The following is a 22,234-nucleotide window of genomic DNA, read 5'->3' on the forward strand; positions in this document are numbered from 1 at the left end:
ACTGTCTGTCTTTGTCTCTTTTTTTGAGTCTGTTTTATACCCCAGATTTATTAGAAAAAGTTGACAGATCCCATTAAAGGGACAAGTGAAATGAGTGAAAGGAGGCACCCTTGTGATAATGTATTTATGAAGCTTTAGGAGAGTGCTTTTATTTATTTTTTAAAGCATCAGCTTTATTTTTCTCTACCTATTGGCTAAATGCTTATCTTGGACAGAAGACAAGATAATTAAAACTGTCATGTCTTTTTAAGCACTTGTTTCTCCAATGCTGATGTTTACGTGCTGAGATAATAAAAGAGATACATTATAATTTTAATACAATGAAGATAAATATTATCATTAAACTTAATGTTTGCATATTCCTACCGATGCCAAAATTTAGGCTTAAAACTATTTAGCTTTTATTTTCAGTGATAGCTTTTATTTTCTCCTTTATTATAGACATTTGTGTTTTGTTTTATAAATGCCAGGTAGTCCCATTTCCCTCTTTGCCCCCATATACTTCAAAAGATAGGATTTTAGTCCCAATTCTATTATCTATAAACTGGTATGATTATGCCTGTTTGCCTGTCTCAAAGATTGTTATCAAAATCAAATCACATAACATATATCAGAGTGCTTTGAAAACCACAAAGTTTTTTTCAAATGTAAGATAGTGGTGTTGTTATCATAGTTTTGGTTCTGATTATAGCACAAATATAATAGTTAGCTTTTAGAGATAAGTGTAGTTTTGCCATAAATTTGGGTCCTATACATATGAGTCTTTTTCCCATTGTTTCCAAATTATGAACTAATTCCTCCCAGTGAAACTAGCTTCCAAAAGCTTAAATGGCAAAATACATGTATTCAGGCAATCACTAGCCTTTTAAGCAAGACCTTAAAAGGACATGACAGTCTTATTATTTTGTCCCCTACCTAAGAGTCAAGTAGAAGACATGAGTACACTTTTTGCATAGTTTGTAGTTTTACAGTATCTTCCATCAAAGAGCTTCCATCAAAGGTCTGTTTTCCTTAACTCCTTTGGAACTTCCTCATGAGTTGTCTAAAAGCTTCCAGTTTAGGAAACACTGAGCTGTGGCCTTCCCAAATGGCTTTCCTTTGAAAATTCTTTGAGCTGATGGAAGAAAAGTTGCTATAGATTGCTAAATTGAATGTTTGCCTTTTGAGCCACATTTCAAGAACATTAAAGAATGGAAATGGACATTATCTCAAATAGACAATTCTCGAGGTCAGGTTTGTTGAAGAAGTTAGGCATGTCAGAAATTTGGATTGTCCTCCTCTGGGAAGAAATCCCAGTAGTGGGTCTGTTAAGTGTTAGGTAGCAAAAGAGAAGATAGTGAATGTACTTCAATATTTTGAACATTTTTAGAAAGAAATAGGCAGGAGCTCTTGAATCTCTCTTCTTTGCTCAGTCTCTAAGTTTCTTCCTCCCTTCCTTTAATGTTAGTCTATCACTATATCTTTCTGTGTTTCTGTTACTGTGCTCTTTTTGGTAATGTTATGTTTGCATGTTTTATCCCACTCCTTATCCCTTCGAAGGTCTAAGGAAAAAAAACTTGTCCCCTGGCGCAGTGGAGTCGGATGTGAGAGGAATAACTGGGGTTGATCTGTTTGGAACTACGGATGCAGTGGTGAAGCATGTACTGGAGGTAGTTATCTTCACAGCCATCGGCTGGATATGGGCTCTTCTCCACGGAAACGGGTTCATTCCTTCAACAAAGGTTTATACAGTGCTTAATAAGTGCTAGGCACTATTTTTGAGGCATTGGAAATAGAATAGTGGGCGAGTCAACAGAAATGAAGCTTATGTGCCACCTAAAGGAGAGTCATATTACCTTGTAAACATAGTGGGCAGATAGAGAGAAAGCTGTCATAGCGTCCATCACCATCCCAAAATAAAGCCCATTCTCAAGCCTCTTGTAAAGTTGGAGCGTGAGAGGATTTAATCAAAGTTATTGAAAACCAACCATGTATGTGTAAGTAACTTGGATACATGGTAGGAAAATACAAAAGCATAAGATAGAAAATACATATATTTTTAAATAATTTAATCCTCACAATTACCCATTGAAGTAGACATTATTACCCTAATTTTTCTGACATGAGATTAAAAAATTGAGATTTAGAAAAATTAAGTGATTTATCAAAGTCCATAGTAAATGGACTTAAACTTCGATTTGTCTGACTCCCAAGACCCATGTATTTCACCACATGCTATCTCAAAAATACTAATTCTAAACTGCCTTATCTATGACTATGTCACAGTACAGAGAACTATATAAATAGGATATAATATATCTTAAAATCAGCAGGACTTAAATTTTTTGGTCTGAGAACTTTTTTTTTTTGAAGATTTTATTGGGGAAGGGGAACAGGACTTTATTGGGGAACAGTGTGTACTTCCAGGATTTTTTCCAAGTCAAGTTGTTGTCCTTTCAATCGTAGTTGAGGAGGGCGCAGTTCAGCTCCAGGTCCAGTTGCCGTTGTTAGTTGCAGGGGGTGCAGCCCACGATCCCTTGCAGGAGTCGAACCGGCAACCTTGTGGTTGAGAGCCCACTGGCCCATGTGGCAATCGAACCGGCAGCCTTCGGCGTTAGGAGCATGGAGCTCCAACCGCCTTAGCCACCGGGCCGGTCCTGAGAACCTCTTTATACTCATAACTTATTGAGAACCTCAAAGAGTTTTTGTTTATATGGGTTATATCTGTTCATTTTTACCATATTAAAATTGAAACCAAGAACTTTTTAAAACATGAAATATATAAGCAGTGATATTATCATATGTCATGTAGCCTCTGGAAAATGCTACACTCGTGAGAGAGTAAAGAGTGAGGGCCATTGGGCTGTCAACCACAAGGTTGCCGGTTCAACTCCTCAAATCCTGCAAGGGAAGATGGGCTCCGCACCCTGCAATTAAGATTGAACACGGAACCTTGAGCTGAGCTGCTGCTGAGCTCCCGGATGGCTCAGTTGGTTGGAGCACGTCCTCTCAACCACAAGGTTGCCGATTTGACTCCCACGAGGGATGGTGGGCTGTGCCCCCTGCAACTAACAACAGCGACTGGACCTGGGGCTGTGCTGCGCCAACTAAGATTGAAAGGACAACAACTTGACTTAGAAAAAGTCCTGGAAGTACACACTGTTCCCCAATAAAGTCCTGTTCTCTTTCCCCAATAAAATCTTTTAAAAAAAAAAAGAGTGAGAAGGCAAATAATGTCTTAATAGTATTATGAAAATAGTTTTGACCTTGCAGATTTCCTAAAAGGAACTTGGGGATCATCTAAAAGTTTCCCTACCACACTTTGAGAATTTCTTCATTAAGTTATAAAAATGATCTTTATTCTTTTTTTTTTTTTTTAACATATGTATATTTTTTTATTGGGGAACAGTGTGTTTCTCCAGGGCCCATCGGCTCCAAGTGATTGTCCTTCAGTCTAGTTGTGGAGGGCGCAGTTCAGCTCCAAGTCCAGTTTCTGTTTTTAATCTAGTTGGAGGGGGTGCAGCCCACCATCCCCATCCCATGTGGGAATTGAACTGGCAACTTTGTTGAGCGCTCGCGCGCTAACCACCTGACCCATCCGGCCTCCCCTCTGGCAGCTCAGCGGCAGCTCGTTGTCTTTTTTCTTGTTGTGGAGGGCGCAGCTCACTGGCCCATGTGGGAATCGAACTGATAACCCTGCTGTTTAGAGCTCGTGCTCTAACCAACTGAGTGATCCAGTTGTGCAGAACTGGTCTTTATTCTTGGGATGTTATAATTAATTGGAGAAATTTATAAATAGACAAGTAAAAAGGCAGTATATCCCAGATACAAATGAAGCTGAATTTGGGGGGAGAACTCCCATGAGAATTTGGGGGTAATACTGGATAGATTGACATAGTAACTCTCGTGTTCAAATCTTAGAGCAGCATAGTCGTTTTAGTCTTTTCAAACTAAAAGTAAAAATCAGATATTTTTTACAACCATCAGCATGCTCCATTGATTTACTTTGAGTAATGGACATAAAGCCGTTTTAGAAGAACCACTTTTTTTCCACAGGGTCATGATCGTGGAGTAAACTGGGCTGCCTTCCACCCCACTATGCCCCTTATCGTATCTGGGGCAGATGACCGTCAAGTGAAGATCTGGCGCATGAATGGTGAGTGAGGAACGACAGTATCACCATGTCTAAAAAATTGACTGCTGGTGAAATAGCCAGGTCTTCTGGACTTAGTGATGCATTTTACTACCTTAGGTGGTTATGCTAATCCTGGGAACATAAAAATTGCCCCATTCCCTGTTTTCTTGTGATAGCATCCTGAGTTTTGAGGAGTAGGAACACAGTGAAGAAAAGGAATTCATTCACTCAACAAATATTTATTGAGTACCTACTTTATACTAACCATTATTCAAGGCTCTGGAGATACAGCAAGTGACTAAAACAGATAAAATTCCTGCCATATGGAGCTTACATTTATTCTATAATGACAGCTAGTGACAAAACTGGGTAAGGGGATAAAGAATGATGGAGAAGAGGTACTAAAATTTATAGGAGGGTCAAAATCAAAGAAGAATTAAATATATAAAGGTTCAAAAGCTTAAATGAAGAAAACTGCCCTATTAGAAAGAAGTTGCTAATATAACACTTTGTAGTAGTACCTAGCATTTGGTTAGAGGATGTCATGATTCCAAATCCCAAACTCATAGTAGTAGGGAGTTGTGATGACCTAATTCTTTTTTGTCCTTCAGAATCAAAGGCATGGGAGGTTGATACCTGCCGGGGCCATTACAACAATGTGTCTTGTGCTGTCTTCCACCCTCGCCAAGAGTTGATCCTCAGCAATTCTGAGGACAAGAGTATTCGAGTCTGGGATATGTCTAAGCGGTAAATGGGTTAGAATGTTGTGGGACCAAACCCAGGGGAAGTCCTTTTCTCTTACTTGCTTTCTTTTTAAAAATTAGAATACTTCTGTTTGTTTCTCATCATCTTCAGCATGTAGAAAAGCCAAATCATATACAGGCATACCTTGGAGATATTGTAGGTTCAGTTTCAGACCACCGCAGTAGAGTAAATATGGTAATAAAGTGAGTCACATGAAGTTTTTGGTTTCCCAGTACTTATAGAAGTTATGTTAACCATTATCTGAGCCTGTTGGAAAAATGGCACTGATAGACTTGCTTGACGCAGGGTTGACACAAACCTTCAATTTGTAAAACAATGCAATATCTACAAAGCGCAGCACAGCAAAGCTTGATCAAATAAGGTATGCCTTTATTATGAAAACTTGAAGGGACCTAGAAATCAGCCAACATTTACAAATTTTTCATCAAATAGAAATCTCTATGTGTATTCTTTTTCTCTTCTAAAATTAAGCATGGTCTTCTTCTGTAGCTAAAGAAATAAGAAATGTGGAATGAAAGCAGTATAGTAGAAAATTATGTCAAATGGAGGAAATTGAAATATCAAAATAATAAGGTCAATTTGGAGTTTCCTCTCGGTTTTTTAGTAGAATTTATCATGACTACCTTTATTTAAGATATGCAGTATACTGTCCCTGATTTAAACGCTGGCTTACCACTAAATACTCTTGTACGTGATGAGCTGAAAATTCCTTGGAAATTAATATTTTTCTTTGTGTGTCTTTTATTTTCCTAGGACTGGGGTTCAGACCTTCCGCAGGGACCATGATCGTTTCTGGGTCCTAGCCGCCCACCCCAACCTTAACCTGTTTGCAGCAGGTAAAGGCCATATCTTTTTCCCCCTTTGTTTTAGTTCAAAATTTGTAAGTCTTGAGAGTGATTCTCCATTAGCTTTGTCTCCAGTAAATGCATAGTAGGATGACAAGGAAAAATAGAATTCTCAGAGCCACATAGTGAGGCTTTTCTCCTTTTTCCCCCTTACCTTCTTGGAGTAGTATTCTTTCAGTGTTCTTTCTTCACCAAGAGCCATTTAACAATAAAGCTCATTAGTTCATAGGAGCATAGGAGGCTAATACTGGACACTTGGAGTTCTCAGACTGAGGAGCTAGAAGCTGAGTTTTATTCATGCATTTAGCAAATATTTACTGAGTGTCAATCCCTAGTCTGGGTGCTGGTATTATAGCATAAAACAATGTCTCTGACTTTATGGAGATTTTATTTACACTGAAGGGAGATAGACTATAAAACAATAAATGTGTAAAACAATGTATAGTGAAAAATGCTTTGAAGGAAAGTTAAGCAAAAGTAAGGGAGATAGAGAGGGATGAGTGTGGGAATTACTGCTTTAATTTTGGCTGCTCAGGAAAGTGCAGGGAATGACAGGTACCCTGACAGTGGGAACAACGAATGCAAAGACCGTGATGTGAGGGATCCTGAGTGTGTTTGAGGAAGATGCAAGGAGGAGCACAGTGAGTAAGGGGCCATGTATAGGAGGTAGTGCAGTTCACTCTGAATGGAAAGCCGTTGGAAGTGACACAATCTGGTTTGCATGTGGAGAGCAGACTGGAGGACAAACGTCGAAGGTTGCTCTAAGAGATGAGTGATGCCAGTAGGGAAAAAGCAAGACATTTTTTAAAAACAGAACCACAAAGGCATCTATTTGTTTAGCAAGTATTTTTATGTTCTTATAAGCTAGGTACTGGCGAAGGATGGAAACTATTATAATTTCTGCCTTCAGGGAGCTCATGGCAAAGCGGAAGTGATAGGCCTACACAATTACAGTGTAGGGTGAATAAGTGCTATAATGGATATTTGTACAAAGTGTGTTAGGAGAACACAGAGGAGGGCGTGTCTAAATGCGGCAGTGTGATAGAGTACAGCAGATCCTCGATATTAAAACATCATTTGGTTCAGCATCATTTTGTTACAATGCTGAGATGCCATAGGAACTTAACCCTTGTTTATATCAATTAACCTGTGGTAAAATTGGTTTCATGATGCATTGTTTTGCTTAAAGTTGCAAAACCTATTCACTACCTTAAGTGAGGACTTACTGTAAGAGGAAAGGATTCACAGAAATTTATTTGAGTAAAGATTCCAAGGATCATGATAATTTAGGCAAATAAAGGATGCATTGAGATGTCTTAACTTTGTTTTTGGCATACATATACAATCCTTATCCTTGTATACCTCCTGTGTCCAGCTTGCTTTCTTGCCTACAGCTAATTCTGTCCTCTCTTCTCTCTGTGCCTCAGGCCATGATGGTGGCATGATTGTGTTTAAACTGGAACGGGAACGGCCAGCCTATGCTGTTCATGGCAATATGCTGCATTATGTCAAGGACCGATTCTTACGTCAGTTGGATTTCAACAGCTCTAAAGATGTAGCTGTGATGCAGTTGCGGAGGTAAATCAGACTTGTTTCTTCCCTCCAAACGCTGCCCTCTGTCACCATGGTACAATACCCACAAACAGGACTCTGTTCTTTTAAGAACATGTTGGATGTCATCTCCTGTCATAGATCAAACCTCCATTGCCTGAGTCTGCTCAGTTTAAACTCCAGGAGTATGGTGGGCAAGGAGGTGGCCACGAGGGGAATGAAAGTTCCCCTGTTGAGAATGCTAGTGACCCTGTGGACAGGAAATTATACTGCCACAGTTTGCCTGTTCTCTTGCAAACCAGAGAAAGCTTCCTGGTAGAGTTGCCCCATTTGGCGAGCAGCCTTTTTGCCTCTATTTAGCATTTCTGTAACTATCCTTTGCTTTCCAGCAAAATACACACAACTCTAAACCAGAAATATGTCTCTGGAAACTCTTTAATTCTGAAGATACGATAACCTCTGGGATGCCTGGCAAAAGGAACTGTCCTAGAAAGGCAGCTGCATCAGCATGCTGAAACATTCATGCCGGCAGACTTTGGCATGAGGATTTGATAATCACCCTTTAGCATGACTACGATAAAAAGATGGGTTTATGTGAACATTTCAAGGGATGGGAGAAACTAGCCAGAGACAAATCACATCATGTTACTCTGTGGCGTCCACTGCAATTATCTGTAGGAATTTGTACCCAAGAAGAACCAGTTTCACTCACTATAAGTGAGTGCTAATCGTATCTTCTGTTGAATAATCTGACTTGTACTAGGGTTTGTTTTTTAAAAACTGTTTGCTCAAAGCTGAGATAGGGAAGTCCCCAAGTCTTAAGGGAAGGAAGAAAATAGATGCAATATTTATTTTTATTCCTGATTATAAAGATGATGAGTATATGTGTAAAGATTAGATATGTAGGAGGTGTAGGAATAATTCCTTTCTTCCTTCTATCCTTATGCCTCTTTCTATTTTTTCTCTTTTTTTCTCTCTATACTTCTAGTGGTTCCAAGTTTCCGGTGTTCAATATGTCATACAATCCAGCAGAAAATGCAGTCCTACTGTGTACAGTAAGTAACCATGGAGTCCTCCTGGGACCTCTCCATTTTCTGTAGGTCTCTCTCATGCCTCAGGAATCTCTAATATATTCTTAGAACCTATTTAATGGTCATTTTGAGAGAGCTAACACAGAAAACAGAGGCTCAAACCAAGTAGGCTTCAGTTGTTATAAATATGTTAAGGGTTTGTGAACTTACATCTTTCGTAAGGCTAACACCTTCTAAACTTAATGAAGCATCAAGATGAATGACCCAAATCATTAAAAGTAATTTGAGAGAATGTTTAGGACTATATCTTATGCAAAACTGATGCTTATCTTGATTCCTCCATATGGGTGAAAATAGTAGAGATGATTTTGAAAGAGGGGGTACTTTCAGTGCAGTTGCCTTCAGGGTCATCACGTAGCCCTCCTCATATCTTGCCATACAATTCAAAAAAGAACATTTTAATTTTAGAGTCCTGGTTGCCAAGTTAAAAAGACTGAAAAACCTGTCTTTCCCCATATGACTTCTAGTGTCTAATCCCAGTTCTTTTTTCAATATATAACAGTCCTGTATCTTCCTCCTGGCAATTTTCTTCAATGTCTTTCCTTAATACTTTTTTTTTTCTTTCTTTCTTCAAACAGACATTTAAGTTGATGAGTCTACTCGGGTGGGGCACTGTAATAGTGGGGTCTTAGTTGGTTAATTTGTGGAATAAAGAGCAATCCTTGCTTTCATTCAAATAGCAGCTGCTACGTCTTTGGAAGATAAAAACATAAAGTGACAGGTAGGGTTTCCAGGAGGGAATTCCCACCCGTTCTCAGGAATTTTTCTCGCTTTCCTGTTCCCAAATCCTGAGAAAAGTTGGTCAGGAAGTCGGGAAAATAGGCTCCTTGAACCCGGTAATACCCACAATGGGAAATAAACATACTACTCACAATGTATCTCTTAGACATTTTTCCTATTTATCTCTAGGGTTTCTGGGTAGGAATTCCCGCCCATTCTTGGGAATTTTTTTCGCTTTTCCATTCCTGAATCCTGAGAAAAGTTGGTCAGGAAATTGGGAAAATCGGCTCCTTGAACCCAGGTGGTTGGTAGTATAGGCTGTCACTTTGTGTAAACGATTCATCGTGGAGAACAGAAAACAGTTTATATCTCAGGATTCGGGAACAGGAAAGTGAAAAAAATTCCTGAGAACTGGCGGGAATTCCCGCCTGGAAACCCTGGTGACAGGAATGCTGAGTTCTTTGGCAGCGAGCCCTATAAGTTTTAGCTGTGGAAACATTCAAATGCCATCTGGGTGAAGGGTGAGAAAAGTATAGTTTCATGTTGCCTGTTGTAAATGTACTGTTTTCTCTGTCAGAATAAACTGGTATCTTGGGCCCCTCTCACTAACAGTTCAATTTCTCCCTTCTACAGAGAGCCAGCAATTTAGAGAATAGTACCTATGACTTATATACTATACCCAAGGATGCTGACTCCCAGAATCCTGATGGTATGTGTTCTATTTGTCTGACCAACTCTGATTCCAGCTCTCCTCCCCTACATCATCACTCCTCTTTGAATTTTTTGCATTCCATCCCCAGGCTGTGGCCATATCACTCATGTCTGTGGCAGGTGCCGCTGACAATTGCATCAGAGGCGATTATGGTGTGAAATATTCATGTTCCTCCTCCATTTTATTACTCCAGCTAGATACACACACACACACACACACACACACACACACAAGTGTTGTGTGTGTGTGTGTGTGTGTGTGTATACATACATTATAATTTGGTTGTTAGAGACTCCATTTTCTCTTTCAACCCAGCATGTTATCCTAGTTTATTGTCAGCTGATATGACTTTCACCCTGGTAATTTCATTTATTTAAAAATGTGGTTCCAATCTTGCAATGTCTCATCCTGGGACTAGGGATTTATGCTCTCCCATCCACATCCAGATCCTATTTGCTTCCTTTTGCATGTCAAAAAGATGAGGCTGCTAACAGCTCAGCATTCCACCAGGGATCCCAGGATCCAGCTGAGACCCCTGCCTGCCTCTTCCATCACCACCATCTCTTATTGATGTCCTTACTACTATTAGAACTTGCTGACAAAACCTTCTCAGAATAGATTTGAATCTTGTTAATGCTCCTTTCAGTACGCTTCCTCCAGTTGGTTTATAGGTCAGAGGTTTATTTCTCGGGTCCCCACTCTTACTAGCATACTTTCATATTTTAGACCCCATCAACAAATTCTGAGAAACATTTTGTTCACTCTGTCCCTATAGTGGGTGCCACTACTGTGTCATTATTGCTGCTAATATGATTCGCTCTCTTAAGTGTGGTTATGGCAAGAAGAGAGAAGACCTGTATGTCTTTGGTATCCATTATTAAAGGCTCCCCTATGAATTAATTAGTTAAGCCATTTCTGACTGAATTTTGTGATTTGGTCCCTCCTTACCCACCCCTTTGCTTTTTACCCCATCTATTTACAATGAATAGAATTTAAAATATCGTAGTTATCTTACTGCTTTTCTCTTCTCCGTCTTTTGAGGGAGATGATAATTAGTAAAGGAGTAAGGGTGCATTCCAGTGGTAGGCAGCAGATAAGAAGAGCAAAAGCTTGAATAGTGAAGGTTCCCTGGTCCCTGGAAAATGAGAGTGTTGGTTGTCCTAAGAATTAGTTTGTAAATAGTCTGTCACCCCCAGGTGCCAGAGAAATACAAAGCAAGGCTGGCCATCACGTGCTATCCAGTTTTCTGCTGATACTAATAGATAAAAGAACATACTAATAGGCACTAACACTAATAGGTAGTATGAACAATAAACAAATATTTCAGCACACCCTTCCATGTATGTCCCTTGAAGTTTTCCAGAGAATGGAGTGCCTGTTCAGAATTCTTTTTTTTTTTTTTTTAATTTTTTTTTTTTATTGTGGAATACTGGGGAACAGTGTGTTTTTCCAGGACCCATCAGCTCCAAGTCAAGTCGTTGTTTTTCATTCTAGTTGTAGAGGGCGCCTCTGACTCGCCCATGTGGGAATCAAACCGGTGACCTTGGTGTTATGAGTGCTGCGCTCTAACCAACTGAGCCAACCAGCCGCCCCCTGTTCAGAATTCTAATCAGTCATTGAAATTGGAAACTGAGGAACATTTTGTAACTTTCTGCTGGGTAATGAGAATGATTGGCATTTATGGAGCAGCAGCTTGGTGCTAAATACTTGCCTGTCAAAACTTTGTTGGGAGTGCTCTACCCCACTCTGCTCTATTGGAGGTCTACATTTATATGTTAAAAGCAGCCAAGCAGCTGCATCTTGGGCAGGGGGCTCTCTCTATTCCAGCTTGTTGAGATAGGAGGTCCTGTGACACTGACAGGCTGCTTTCAGTGTGCCACAGCTTGGCCAGTGAGGCCCTGCTCATTAGCTTGATGGAGTGTGCTGCCTCCCAAGATGGGCAGTCCTTCTGCCAGTACATGGTGTTGGCTGAAATGCAGCCACTTGGCCTAGAGAAAAAAGGCTTGGCAGGGGTGCAGGTTGGGGTTTGGAGGGGACTAGTGGGGAAAAGTCACTGACAATAGCCCCAGGTTATGGTTGAATTAGTTATGAAGCAGCTGAACTGGCAAAGCCAACATGGCAGCCAGCAAGACTGGCAGCTTCGTGGCACCTGACTCTGTCACCTGCCAGTGGCTCACCACATGCTCCCGCCCTTTGATTTTGTTCTCAGCTCCTGAAGGGAAACGATCCTCAGGCTTGACAGCTGTTTGGGTTGCTCGAAATCGGTTTGCTGTCCTAGATCGGATGCACTCAGTGAGTTAAGACTAAAAGGGGAAACTTAATTTGGGGAGTGTGGTGGCAGTGGCCTTTCTGTTATAGAAGAAAGAGCATTTCTTTCCCCTGTTAACCTCCCCTGGGTGGTTGTGATCCTTATGTATCAGTTCTAAATCTATCCTTAGTCCTACCCCAACGCCCCGAGGAAAAAAAGGCCTTAAAATTGATTTGATTGGGTTGATGGTCACTGTGGCTCTGGACTTAAGAACCAAGTTAAAGTCACTGTTGACAATCCAGGAGCCAAAAAACATCAAATTTGAAAAAGGTGGGCTGGATGAGGAGTTGACCCTCCTCCTTATCCTGTTACCCATTGGCAGTTAAAATATAATAGGTCCTAAACAAGGTAAACACAGGACCCTTAGAGAGGATCTTGGATGAAGGGTCTATCCAGTCTGCTGATTTACCTGGACAGGAAAAAAAAAACTTTGTTTATTGAAGCTAAGGAACAATGGCTGAGGGATACTGTCAGCTGTTGTCATATATACACTCTTCTCTTAAACCCATCTCTAATATTCATTTCAGCTTCTGATCAAGAATCTGAAGAATGAAATCACCAAAAAAGTACAGGTGCCCAACTGTGATGAGATCTTTTATGCTGGCACAGGCAACCTCCTACTTCGAGACGCAGAATCCATCACACTCTTTGACGTACAGCAGAAGCGGTAACATGTCAGATGCCCCAAGCAGATAGGCATATAGTGGGGGACAGTAAACAAATTTAGTGGGACCATTTTTTTCCCGAAGTGAGTTTGCTTCTTGGCTTATTGTGCCATAACTCCCAAACACTTTCTAGCCACATTTTTCCCTTTGTAATCACTCTCCATCCTATACATATGCATTAGCGTTAAAACAAGGGCTTATTTATTTTTAGATCACTTACCTAAATGAAGAATGCTCTTGGGACAGAATGATAGCGACACAGCAATGAAAAACAGAATTTCTGTACTTATAGGAGCTTACAGTCCAGTGGTGAAAATAGACATAACGCAAATCCCTAACAATGCTTGGTAATAAGGCCCTGAAGTTGAGGAAGGGGAAAGTGTACAGTGTGAGCCAAAATGTTGTCACTATGCTACACAGAATGTTTATTTGGTATTTTAAGAAATTGGAGTTTACATTAATTTGGAGATGAGAAGGAGGTAGGTCATAACCTGGGACAAGGGAATCAGGTCCACTCATGTTTGCCCTTCTCTCTCTGTACCAGAACTCTGGCATCTGTGAAGATTTCCAAAGTGAAATATGTTATCTGGTCAGCAGACATGTCCCATGTAGCACTACTGGCCAAACATGGTAAGTCTTCATTATATCCACCCTGATTTGGAGACCAGTCCCTCCTCCCCATCCCTGCCAGTCTACTGCACTCACCCTGTCCAGCAGAGCACTCATGCCCTTTGCCTCTTACAGCCATTGTGATCTGTAACCGCAAACTGGAGGCTCTATGTAACATTCATGAGAACATCCGTGTCAAGAGTGGGGCCTGGGATGAGAGTGGGGTATTTATCTATACCACAAGCAACCACATCAAATATGCTGTCACCACTGGGTAAGTTAATTATCTGAGATACATAGTAGGAGAAGGTGACTTCTTGAAATCACTGTCCTGTCTCAAGATATATAACTGAAGTCCTTGAACGTTCTTCATGGAAAAGCTTTGTCTAGCATATATATGCTAGGGGCATCAGAATATTCTTTTTTCAACTCTTTTAAAATTGTGAAATACGACACAAATATAGAAAATTACATATATATATATATATAGAGAGAGAGAGAGAGAGAGAGAGAGAGAGAGAGAGAGAATAGCAAATAGTTATAAAGTGAACATATATAATTGCCACCCAAGTCAAAAAATAGAATAGTTCTGACACCCCAAGGAACCCTTTGCCATGTGGTCATTATTGATCACAACCCCCACTGTCCCCCACCCATTACTTTCTAGTAATTTCTTCCTTGCTTTTCTTTGCAATTTTACCACCCAGTGTGTATCTTAAAATAATGTGATTTAATTTTGCCTGGTTTTGCACATCATATCAATGAAATCATGCTAAGTATATTATTTCATATTTTGTTCAGTGTTTTGTTTGTAAGATTCATTTATCCATGTGGTAGCTCTAATTTATTTATTTTCACTGTTGTATAATGTTCTATTATATAAATATACCACAGTTTATCAGTTCTACTCTAAAGGGATATTTGAGTGATTTCTAGGTTTTGGCTATTATGAACAATGTTCTTTTACATGTATTCTGGTGCATATACACATATTTCTCTAGAGTGTCTACTCAGAACAGAATTGCTGAGTTATACAGTATGCATATCTTTACAAATACTAGATAATGTGAAAACTGCTTTCTAAAGTCGTCGTACCAATTTGCATGCCTGCCAGCATTATATAAAAGTTTCTTTGCTTGTCATCCTGGCCAACACTTGCCTTTCTCAGACTTATTTTTGTCTACTGTGTTTCCCTGAAAATAAGTCCTAGCCAGACAGTCAGCTCTAATGCATCTTTTGGAGCAAAAATTAACATAAGACCCTGTCTTATTTTACTGTAATACCAGGTATAATATAATATAATATAATATAATATAATATAATATAATATAACATAATGTAATATAGTATAATATGATATAATATGATAAAATATAATGTGATAAAATATATTATAATACCAGGTCTTATATTAATTTTTGCTCCAAAAGATGCATTAGAGCTGATTGTCTGGCTAGGTCTTATTTTTGGAGAAACACGGTATCTGGTGGATGTGTAATAGTATCTCATCGTAACTTTACTTTGCTATTCTTTGATTCCTAATGAGATTGAACAACTTTTCATTTGGCTCTTCATCAGGATTTCCTCTTCTGTAAATTCTGTTCAAGTCTTTTATCCATTTTTTAAATGAGTTAAAATCATTATTAATTTGTAGTTCTTTATATAGAGTTGACATTTGAACAAAGCTGGGGTTAGTGGCACCAATACCTTACCTTCCCTACCGCGTAGTTGAAATTCCTGGCTTAACTTCCACTTTCCAGAAACTTGACTACTAAGGGCCTACTGTCAACCAGAAGCCTTACTGATAATATAAAGTCGATTAACACACATTTTATTTGTTATATGTATTATGTACTGTATTCTTACAAAAAAGTAAGCAGAGAAAAAACATTATTAAGAAAATCATAAGGAAGAGAAAATAAATTTACAGTATTGAAAAAAATCCTCATATGAGGGGAATTAATGGCAATGTGTCTTACTGTAATAAATTTTTTTTAATTTAAACATTCATCATATTGTTTGATCACACCTCATATAAGTAGACCGGTGCAGTTCAAACCCATGTTGCTCAAGCGTCAACTGTATTTGAATATCAGTCTTGTCAGGGCTATGTGTTGCAGATGTTAGTATCTTCTCCCATTCTATGGCATGTCTTTTGATTCTCTATGATATCTTATAATGAACAGAAGTTCCTAATTTTAATGTAGTTGAATCTATGAATCTTATCCTTTATGGATATTGAATTTTGTATCCTATTGAAGAAATCTTTATTGACTCCAAGATCATAAAGGCATTCTTTTATATCTCTGGTAGAAACTTCATAGTTTTGCCTTTTATATCTGGGTCTATAATCTACATGAAGTTCATTTTTCTGTGTGGTGTGAGGCATAGGGGACTCAGTTTCACATTTTTCCATTGGGACACTCAGCTGTCCCATTTATTGTCATTTATTGAAAAGACCAGCCTTTCCCCATAGTTCTGCAGTGCTATCTGTGTCATGTAAAAATCGTGTTTACACAAACGCAAGGATCTGTTTTCTGTGATCTGTCTATCTCTAATCTACTTCTACACTTTAAGTAGTGTTTATAAGCCTTCACATCTAGGTCCTCAAATCTTTCCCACTTTGTTTTATTTATTTAAGTTATTAGGCTATTTTCAAATTAATTTTGCCTTGAAAAGGCAAATAATTTTTTGTCCTGGTGAAGTATAAATTTTAGAATCAGCTTGCAAAATTCTACATAAAATAAAGCAAAAACAAACGAAACCCTATTGTGATTTCAGTTGGGATTACATTGAATCTGTAGGTCATTTTGGGCATCATTGTCATCTTTACAATATTAACTTTTCTAATCTGTGAACTTGGTAGAGTAGCTTTTCATTTACTTAGGTCTTCTGAAACATCGTTCAATAAAGTTTTATAATTTTCTCCATAAACATCTTGCATTTCTTTGGTTAGATTTATTCTTTGGCACTTGATACTTTTTAATGCTATTTGTAAATGGATAATATCCATTTACAAATTTAATGTTCTAATTTTTGCTGATATTTATAAATAGAATTAAATTTTTAAATTGATACTATTTCAGAGACCCTGCTAGACTCATATTAATTCTAGTAATTTATTTGTATTTTCTTTACAATCATAGCACAATGAGAATGACAGTTTTGTTTTTTCTTTTCTAGTACTTTTACTTTCATATATTTTTCTTGTCTTACTGCACTGACCAGGATCTATAGCCCACTGTTGAATAAATATAGTGATAACAAACTTTTTTGTTTTGTTCCCAATTTAAAGGGTGAGCTTCCATTGGCATTATATAAACTTGCTGTAGCTTTTTTTTTCCATAGGTTTTATTTTTTATTTTTTTAATTATTACTATTTTTTAATTGGATAATATTGGGGAACAGCATGTTTTTCGAGGGCCCGTCATCTCCAAGTCAAGTCATTGTCCTTTAATCTAGTTGTGGAGGGCATAGCTCAGCTCCAAGTCCAGTTGCCATTTTCAATCTTAGTTGCAGAGGGTGCAGCCCACCATCCCATGCGGGAATCGAACCGGCAACCCTGCTGTTAAGAGCTCGTGCTCTAACCAATTGAGCCATCTGGCCGCCTTCAGTAGATCTTTATAGATATTCTTTATCAAGGTATTCCTTGCTGTATCTTGAATTAATATTGAATTATATTAGATACCTTTTCTGCATATACTGAGGTAGTCATATGATTATTCTCCTTTCACTGATTAAATTAGTGTGGTAAATTTAAACTGATATATTTTTTAATGTTAGACCATTGTATTCTTGATATGAATCTAACTTGGTTATGATGTCTTACCCTTTTCAAATATTGCTAGTTTTCGTTTGCTAATATTTTGTTCAGGATTTTTGTATCTGTGTGTGTGTGTGTGTGTGTGTGTGTGTGTGTGTGTGTGTGTATGATTAGCCTATGATTTATGATTTTCCTTTTTTTTTCTGTCCTTGTCAGGTTTTGGTATTGAAGTTGTGCTTATTTCATTAAATAAGCAAAATAATATACCTTCTTCTTTTGTTCGCTCAATGAGTTTTTGTAAGATTGGAATTAATTCTTCCTTGAATGTTGGGTAGAATTTGCCAGTGAAGTCATCCAGGCCTGGAGCTTTATGTATAGGAGAATTTTGTATTTGATTCAGTGTATTTTATGAAACAATTATAGGACTATAGGGGCGTTTTATTCTTTTTTAGTCAATTTTGGTAAATTTTAATTTTCTCAGGATTAGATCATTTAAGAAAAGTTTATGCATATTCTCATTCTGCAGGATCTATAGTGATAGCCCTTTTTCATTCCTATTATTGCCATTTTCTCTCTTTTTCTTAATTAACCTCACAAAAGGTGTATCAATTTTATCCAGCTTTTTCCTTTATTGAACTTATGTATTGTATTTTTGTTTTCTGTTTCTTAATTTCTACTTTGACTTTATTATTTCCTTCTGACTATATTCTTTGGTTAAACTTTGAAAAAGATCAATAAAATTTTTGAGATGGGTGCTTATTAATTTTTAGTCATTCTCCTAATATATGCATTAAGCTCATTAATTTTGTTTTCTTCTCATACATTATATGCATTTAATGCTATCAATTATCCAAGTGTTGTGTTAGCTATACCCATAAGTTTTAATTCGTAAATGTTTTATTTTCATTCGGTTTAAAAATTTTTATGCTTTTTATCATTTTTCTGTGTGTCAGAAATCTTGACGTCTATCTCTCTTCTACTTTCCCCTATAGCTTATAAGGAAGGCATTAACTGTCCATAGTGGCCTAGTAATTATATATCAGAATTTAAGAGTTAACTTTTAGGTCTGATTCCTATAGCCAAGTCTGTTAGCTCTTCGAGTAATAGCATATGAGGAAAGATCATACTATAAGCCCTATCTTTTCCCATTTTGTACAAAAGAATAAAATAAATAAATATGGCATTTCGTTCTGCTCTTTTTTTTTTAATCACTTTCTACCTATACCATTGTTCAAATGACACTTGACAAAAGGGTAATGAGAAAACAAAAGCCCGTGTCCTAGGCTTGTTCCATTTCTTTACAGGCTGGATTTTTCTCCCTCACTCACTGAAAGTTGTGCTCTCTAACTCTTTTTCTTAGGGACTACGGGATCATCCGAACTCTGGATTTACCCATCTATGTCACAAGGGTAAAGGGAAACAATGTGTATTGCCTAGATAGGGAATGTCGTCCTCGGGTGCTCACCATTGATCCTACTGAGTTCAAGTTCAAGCTGGCCCTGATCAACAGAAAATATGATGAGGTATGAAAGGAGAAAACATATTAGGAGTATTGAGAGGGGAAGCACTCTTTTTTTTTTCTCCTGTAAGTAATCTCTGTTTCCTGCCCTACTCCACCTTAAATGTATAGGTGCTGCACATGGTAAGGAACGCCAAACTAGTAGGCCAGTCTATCATTGCATATCTCCAGAAGAAGGGCTATCCTGAAGTGGCACTGCATTTTGTCAAGGATGAGAAAACTCGCTTTAGTCTGGCACTGGAGTGTGGCAACATTGAGGTGAGACAAATGTGGTTATAAGCCCCATATCATTGCAGAGAAGGTAAGAGGGTCAGGGTGGCATTGATGAGGCATTATTGTTCTGGGCTTGCTTTCTTAGCCAGTATAGTAGAATTTGGGACTTTTTGTTAGATAGAGCCATCTTTCTGTTGCTGTTTGCCAGTCTCTACTTTTTCGTGTCTGCTTCTGCCACAGCATTTATACTATTGTCATGCTTAGTTATTCTGAATCCAGTAACTTCTAGAATAGGAGCAAGATAGCATGGAATTTGAAAAATTTCCTTACTTCCTTGACATTTGACTTGTTGACTAGCTGCTTAGGTGAAGGAGCACTTACTAAATGTTGGGGTTTGGAGTCCACAGGCATTATTTTAAATGGGGAGAGGGCTTAGGAACATTGACTTTCCAGTTCCGAACTTCATTCTTTCATTATTTCTTCTGCCTTTCCCAAAGCCCCTATGGATCTTCAGACTTGGCAAGTAGGAAATAAGGTATTTAAGAAAGAATTGGCCCTATGGAATCAGCAACTGCTATGGGATAATTTTGTTGTAAAAATAAATTTCTGAGGATAATGTGATATGATTCTTCTGTTCATGGATCCAAAGGGATCTTGTTTGTTGATAGGATTTTTAGTACAATTAGATTGAAAGCTAGGTGTGATTGAAAGTATACAGAGTTCCTTAGGAGGTTTATTTAGAGGCAAACACTTTGACTGTAGTCCCTGGTTTGGAGCCAGTATTCTCCAACCTGTTAATTCTGACCCTGGGAATTCTTTAGATTGCTCTGGAAGCAGCCAAAGCACTGGATGACAAGAACTGCTGGGAAAAGCTGGGAGAAGTGGCTTTGCTACAGGGGAACCACCAGATTGTGGAAATGTGTTATCAGCGCACCAAAAACTTTGACAAACTTTCCTTTCTATACCTTATCACTGGCAACTTAGAGAAACTTCGCAAGATGATGAAGATTGGTGAGGCACCAGAAACTAAGGATGGGAAGGAGGAGGGCAAATAGAGGAGAAAGAAAACTTAAGAGAGAAGACCTAACTTGATGTCTCTTATTGACTTGGTGCAGCTGAGATCCGAAAGGACATGAGTGGCCATTATCAGAATGCCCTGTACCTGGGCGATGTGTCAGAACGGGTGCGGATCCTAAAGAACTGTGGGCAGAGTAAGTACCCAAATTCACCAGCTCCCTGGAGCCTTAGAAGTATCTTCTCTTCATGGTGAGTTATTCATTTGTAGTGGTGAAGGATTTGCCTTCATTGTGCATTTTTCCAGAAGAGGCAATATACTCCTACTGTGTTCAGAAGACTTTCTTTAAAGCCAAACAGAGGTACAGCCAGCATATTCAGTCTGGCCAAGCTCTCTTAGGAAAATAGTTCATAGTCATGGAGGAGATAGGAGGTTTTAAAGGGTCCTAGAGGTTTCACTCATTTATTTATTTATGTATGTGTTCATATATTCAAGGGATATTTTTTGAGAAGCCACTGCGTACCAAGCATTATACTAGCATTTGCGATACATTAGGGAATAAGAAAGGTAAAAGATGTGGTTTGGACCAAGGTGCTAGCAGTGAAGGGTTAAGCAATGGTCAGACTCAGCATATAAAGATAGAATCAACATGATTTATTGAAAGACTGGATGTGGGATGTGAAACAGAGGAGTCAAGGATGATTCCAAGGTTCTCACCAACACTGATGATAGATCTCAAGGATAAACAACTGTACTAGTTATCTATTGCTGTGTAACAAATTGCCCCAAAACTTAGTTTAAAACAACAAACATTGGCTATTTCAGTTTGCAGCATGGCTTAGCTGGGTGCCTCTAGCACAGTACCTCTCATGAGGCCAAAGTGTTGGCCAATGGCTGCAGACATCTCAGTCTCAAGTGGGGGAGGATCTGCTTCTATGCTTATTACATGTCTGTAGGAAGTCCTCAGGTCCTCTCTGCTGTTGGCTGGTAGATGGCAATTTTCTGCCATGTAGGCTTTTCCATCATGCAGTTCACGACATGACAGCTAGGTTCCCTTAGAGCAGGAGAGGGTACCCAAGATGGAAACTACGGTCTTTGTATGATAATCTCAAAATTGACATCTCATTATTTCTGCCATGTTCTGTTCATTAGAAGTGAGTCAACAAGTCCAGCGCACACTTAAGGGGAGGAGATTATGCAAGGACTTGAATACCAGGCGGCAGGGATCACTGAGGGGATATCTTAGAGTCTGCCTACCACAGCAGTATTCACTTGGAAATATACCTATACCACAAAGTCTATTTTCTGTACAGAGTCATTGGCCTATCTCACAGCTGCTACCCACGGCTTAGATGAAGAAGCTGAGAGCCTGAAGGAGACATTTGACCCAGAGAAGGAGACGGTGAGTCTTTATTTACATGAGTGTTTCTGATTATAGGATTAACTCTGAGATCGTGGGACAGTTATAGCCTATAAATGTCACTCTCCTATGTATATGATTCCTGAGAGCTGCTTTCTTTTCTTTCCTCTACCTTTCAGATCCCAGACATTGACCCCAATGCCAAATTGCTCCAGCCACCTGCACCTATCATGCCATTGGATACCAATTGGCCCTTATTGACTGTATCCAAAGGGTTCTTTGAAGGCTCCATTGCCAGCAAGGGTAAGTGCCCACTTTTCCCATAGCATTTTTGCTGTTTGTTTTGTGAAGAATTGCCCCATTGGCAGAGAGTACCATTGGCTCTTCTGACCTTTTCATCTGTTCTTTTTTCTGAATGAAGCCTCATGGAGCATTGAGATGCCAAACAGAGTTATGATGCAGCCTTTTAAAATCTAAATAGAGAAGCATTATGAGATCCTTAACATTTGGAAAATGCTTCTAACATTTTGGTGTATTTCCTTAGGTTTTACCATATATGAGGTGTGAACAAGAAATACAGTGAATGTTTAAATTCAAAAACATTATTACAGTAAAAGATGCATTGCCATTAATTCCCCTCAAAATACTCCTTGCTTCACACACACTTATCCCATCATTCTTGCCACTTTCTGAAGCAGTTCTGGAAGTCTTTTGTGAGTGTCTAGTTGCACTGTCGTGGCTGCCTTAATGTCCTGAATCATTTTGACTTTGAGGAAGAGCCAGAAATTGCACAGTGCCAGATCCGGTGAATAAGGTGGATGAGGACACACCATGATGTTTTTATTTGACAGAAATTGCCATACCAGAAGGAATGTGTGACATGGAACATTGTCATGATGGAGGATGAAACCTGTTTGCCCATTTCACATTAATGCGTTGTTCATGATCCATGATTTACGGCACACTTTAAAACACACATTCTCT

General features: G+C 38.7%; 1 protein-coding gene across 2 annotated transcripts in view; it reads left to right on the forward strand.

Moving 5' to 3' along the window:
• COPA (coat protein complex I subunit alpha) overlaps positions 1 to 22,234 on the forward strand; it is a 38,035-nt gene that overhangs the window by 10,299 nt on the left and 5,502 nt on the right. The window contains exons 7-23 of one of the 2 annotated variants that reach the window (XM_019716418.3): positions 1,540 to 1,649; positions 4,036 to 4,135; positions 4,726 to 4,861; positions 5,633 to 5,715; positions 7,152 to 7,302; positions 8,264 to 8,330; positions 9,720 to 9,795; positions 12,008 to 12,090; positions 12,634 to 12,773; positions 13,316 to 13,401; positions 13,489 to 13,654; positions 18,504 to 18,666; positions 18,774 to 18,920; positions 19,697 to 19,886; positions 19,991 to 20,086; positions 21,204 to 21,292; positions 21,430 to 21,553. In XM_019716418.3, the coding sequence (XP_019571977.2) occupies positions 1,540 to 1,649; positions 4,036 to 4,135; positions 4,726 to 4,861; positions 5,633 to 5,715; positions 7,152 to 7,302; positions 8,264 to 8,330; positions 9,720 to 9,795; positions 12,008 to 12,090; positions 12,634 to 12,773; positions 13,316 to 13,401; positions 13,489 to 13,654; positions 18,504 to 18,666; positions 18,774 to 18,920; positions 19,697 to 19,886; positions 19,991 to 20,086; positions 21,204 to 21,292; positions 21,430 to 21,553 (2,007 nt within the window). The remainder of the gene's footprint in view (positions 1 to 1,539; positions 1,650 to 4,035; positions 4,136 to 4,725; positions 4,862 to 5,632; positions 5,716 to 7,151; positions 7,303 to 8,263; positions 8,331 to 9,719; positions 9,796 to 12,007; positions 12,091 to 12,633; positions 12,774 to 13,315; positions 13,402 to 13,488; positions 13,655 to 18,503; positions 18,667 to 18,773; positions 18,921 to 19,696; positions 19,887 to 19,990; positions 20,087 to 21,203; positions 21,293 to 21,429; positions 21,554 to 22,234) is intronic. The other variant, XM_019716419.3, reaches the window with a different exon arrangement.

This window comes from Rhinolophus sinicus, chromosome 11 (genome assembly GCF_057876585.1).
Source record: "Rhinolophus sinicus isolate RSI-liver-muscle chromosome 11, RSI-T2T, whole genome shotgun sequence".
NCBI lineage: Eukaryota > Metazoa > Chordata > Mammalia > Chiroptera > Rhinolophidae > Rhinolophus > Rhinolophus sinicus.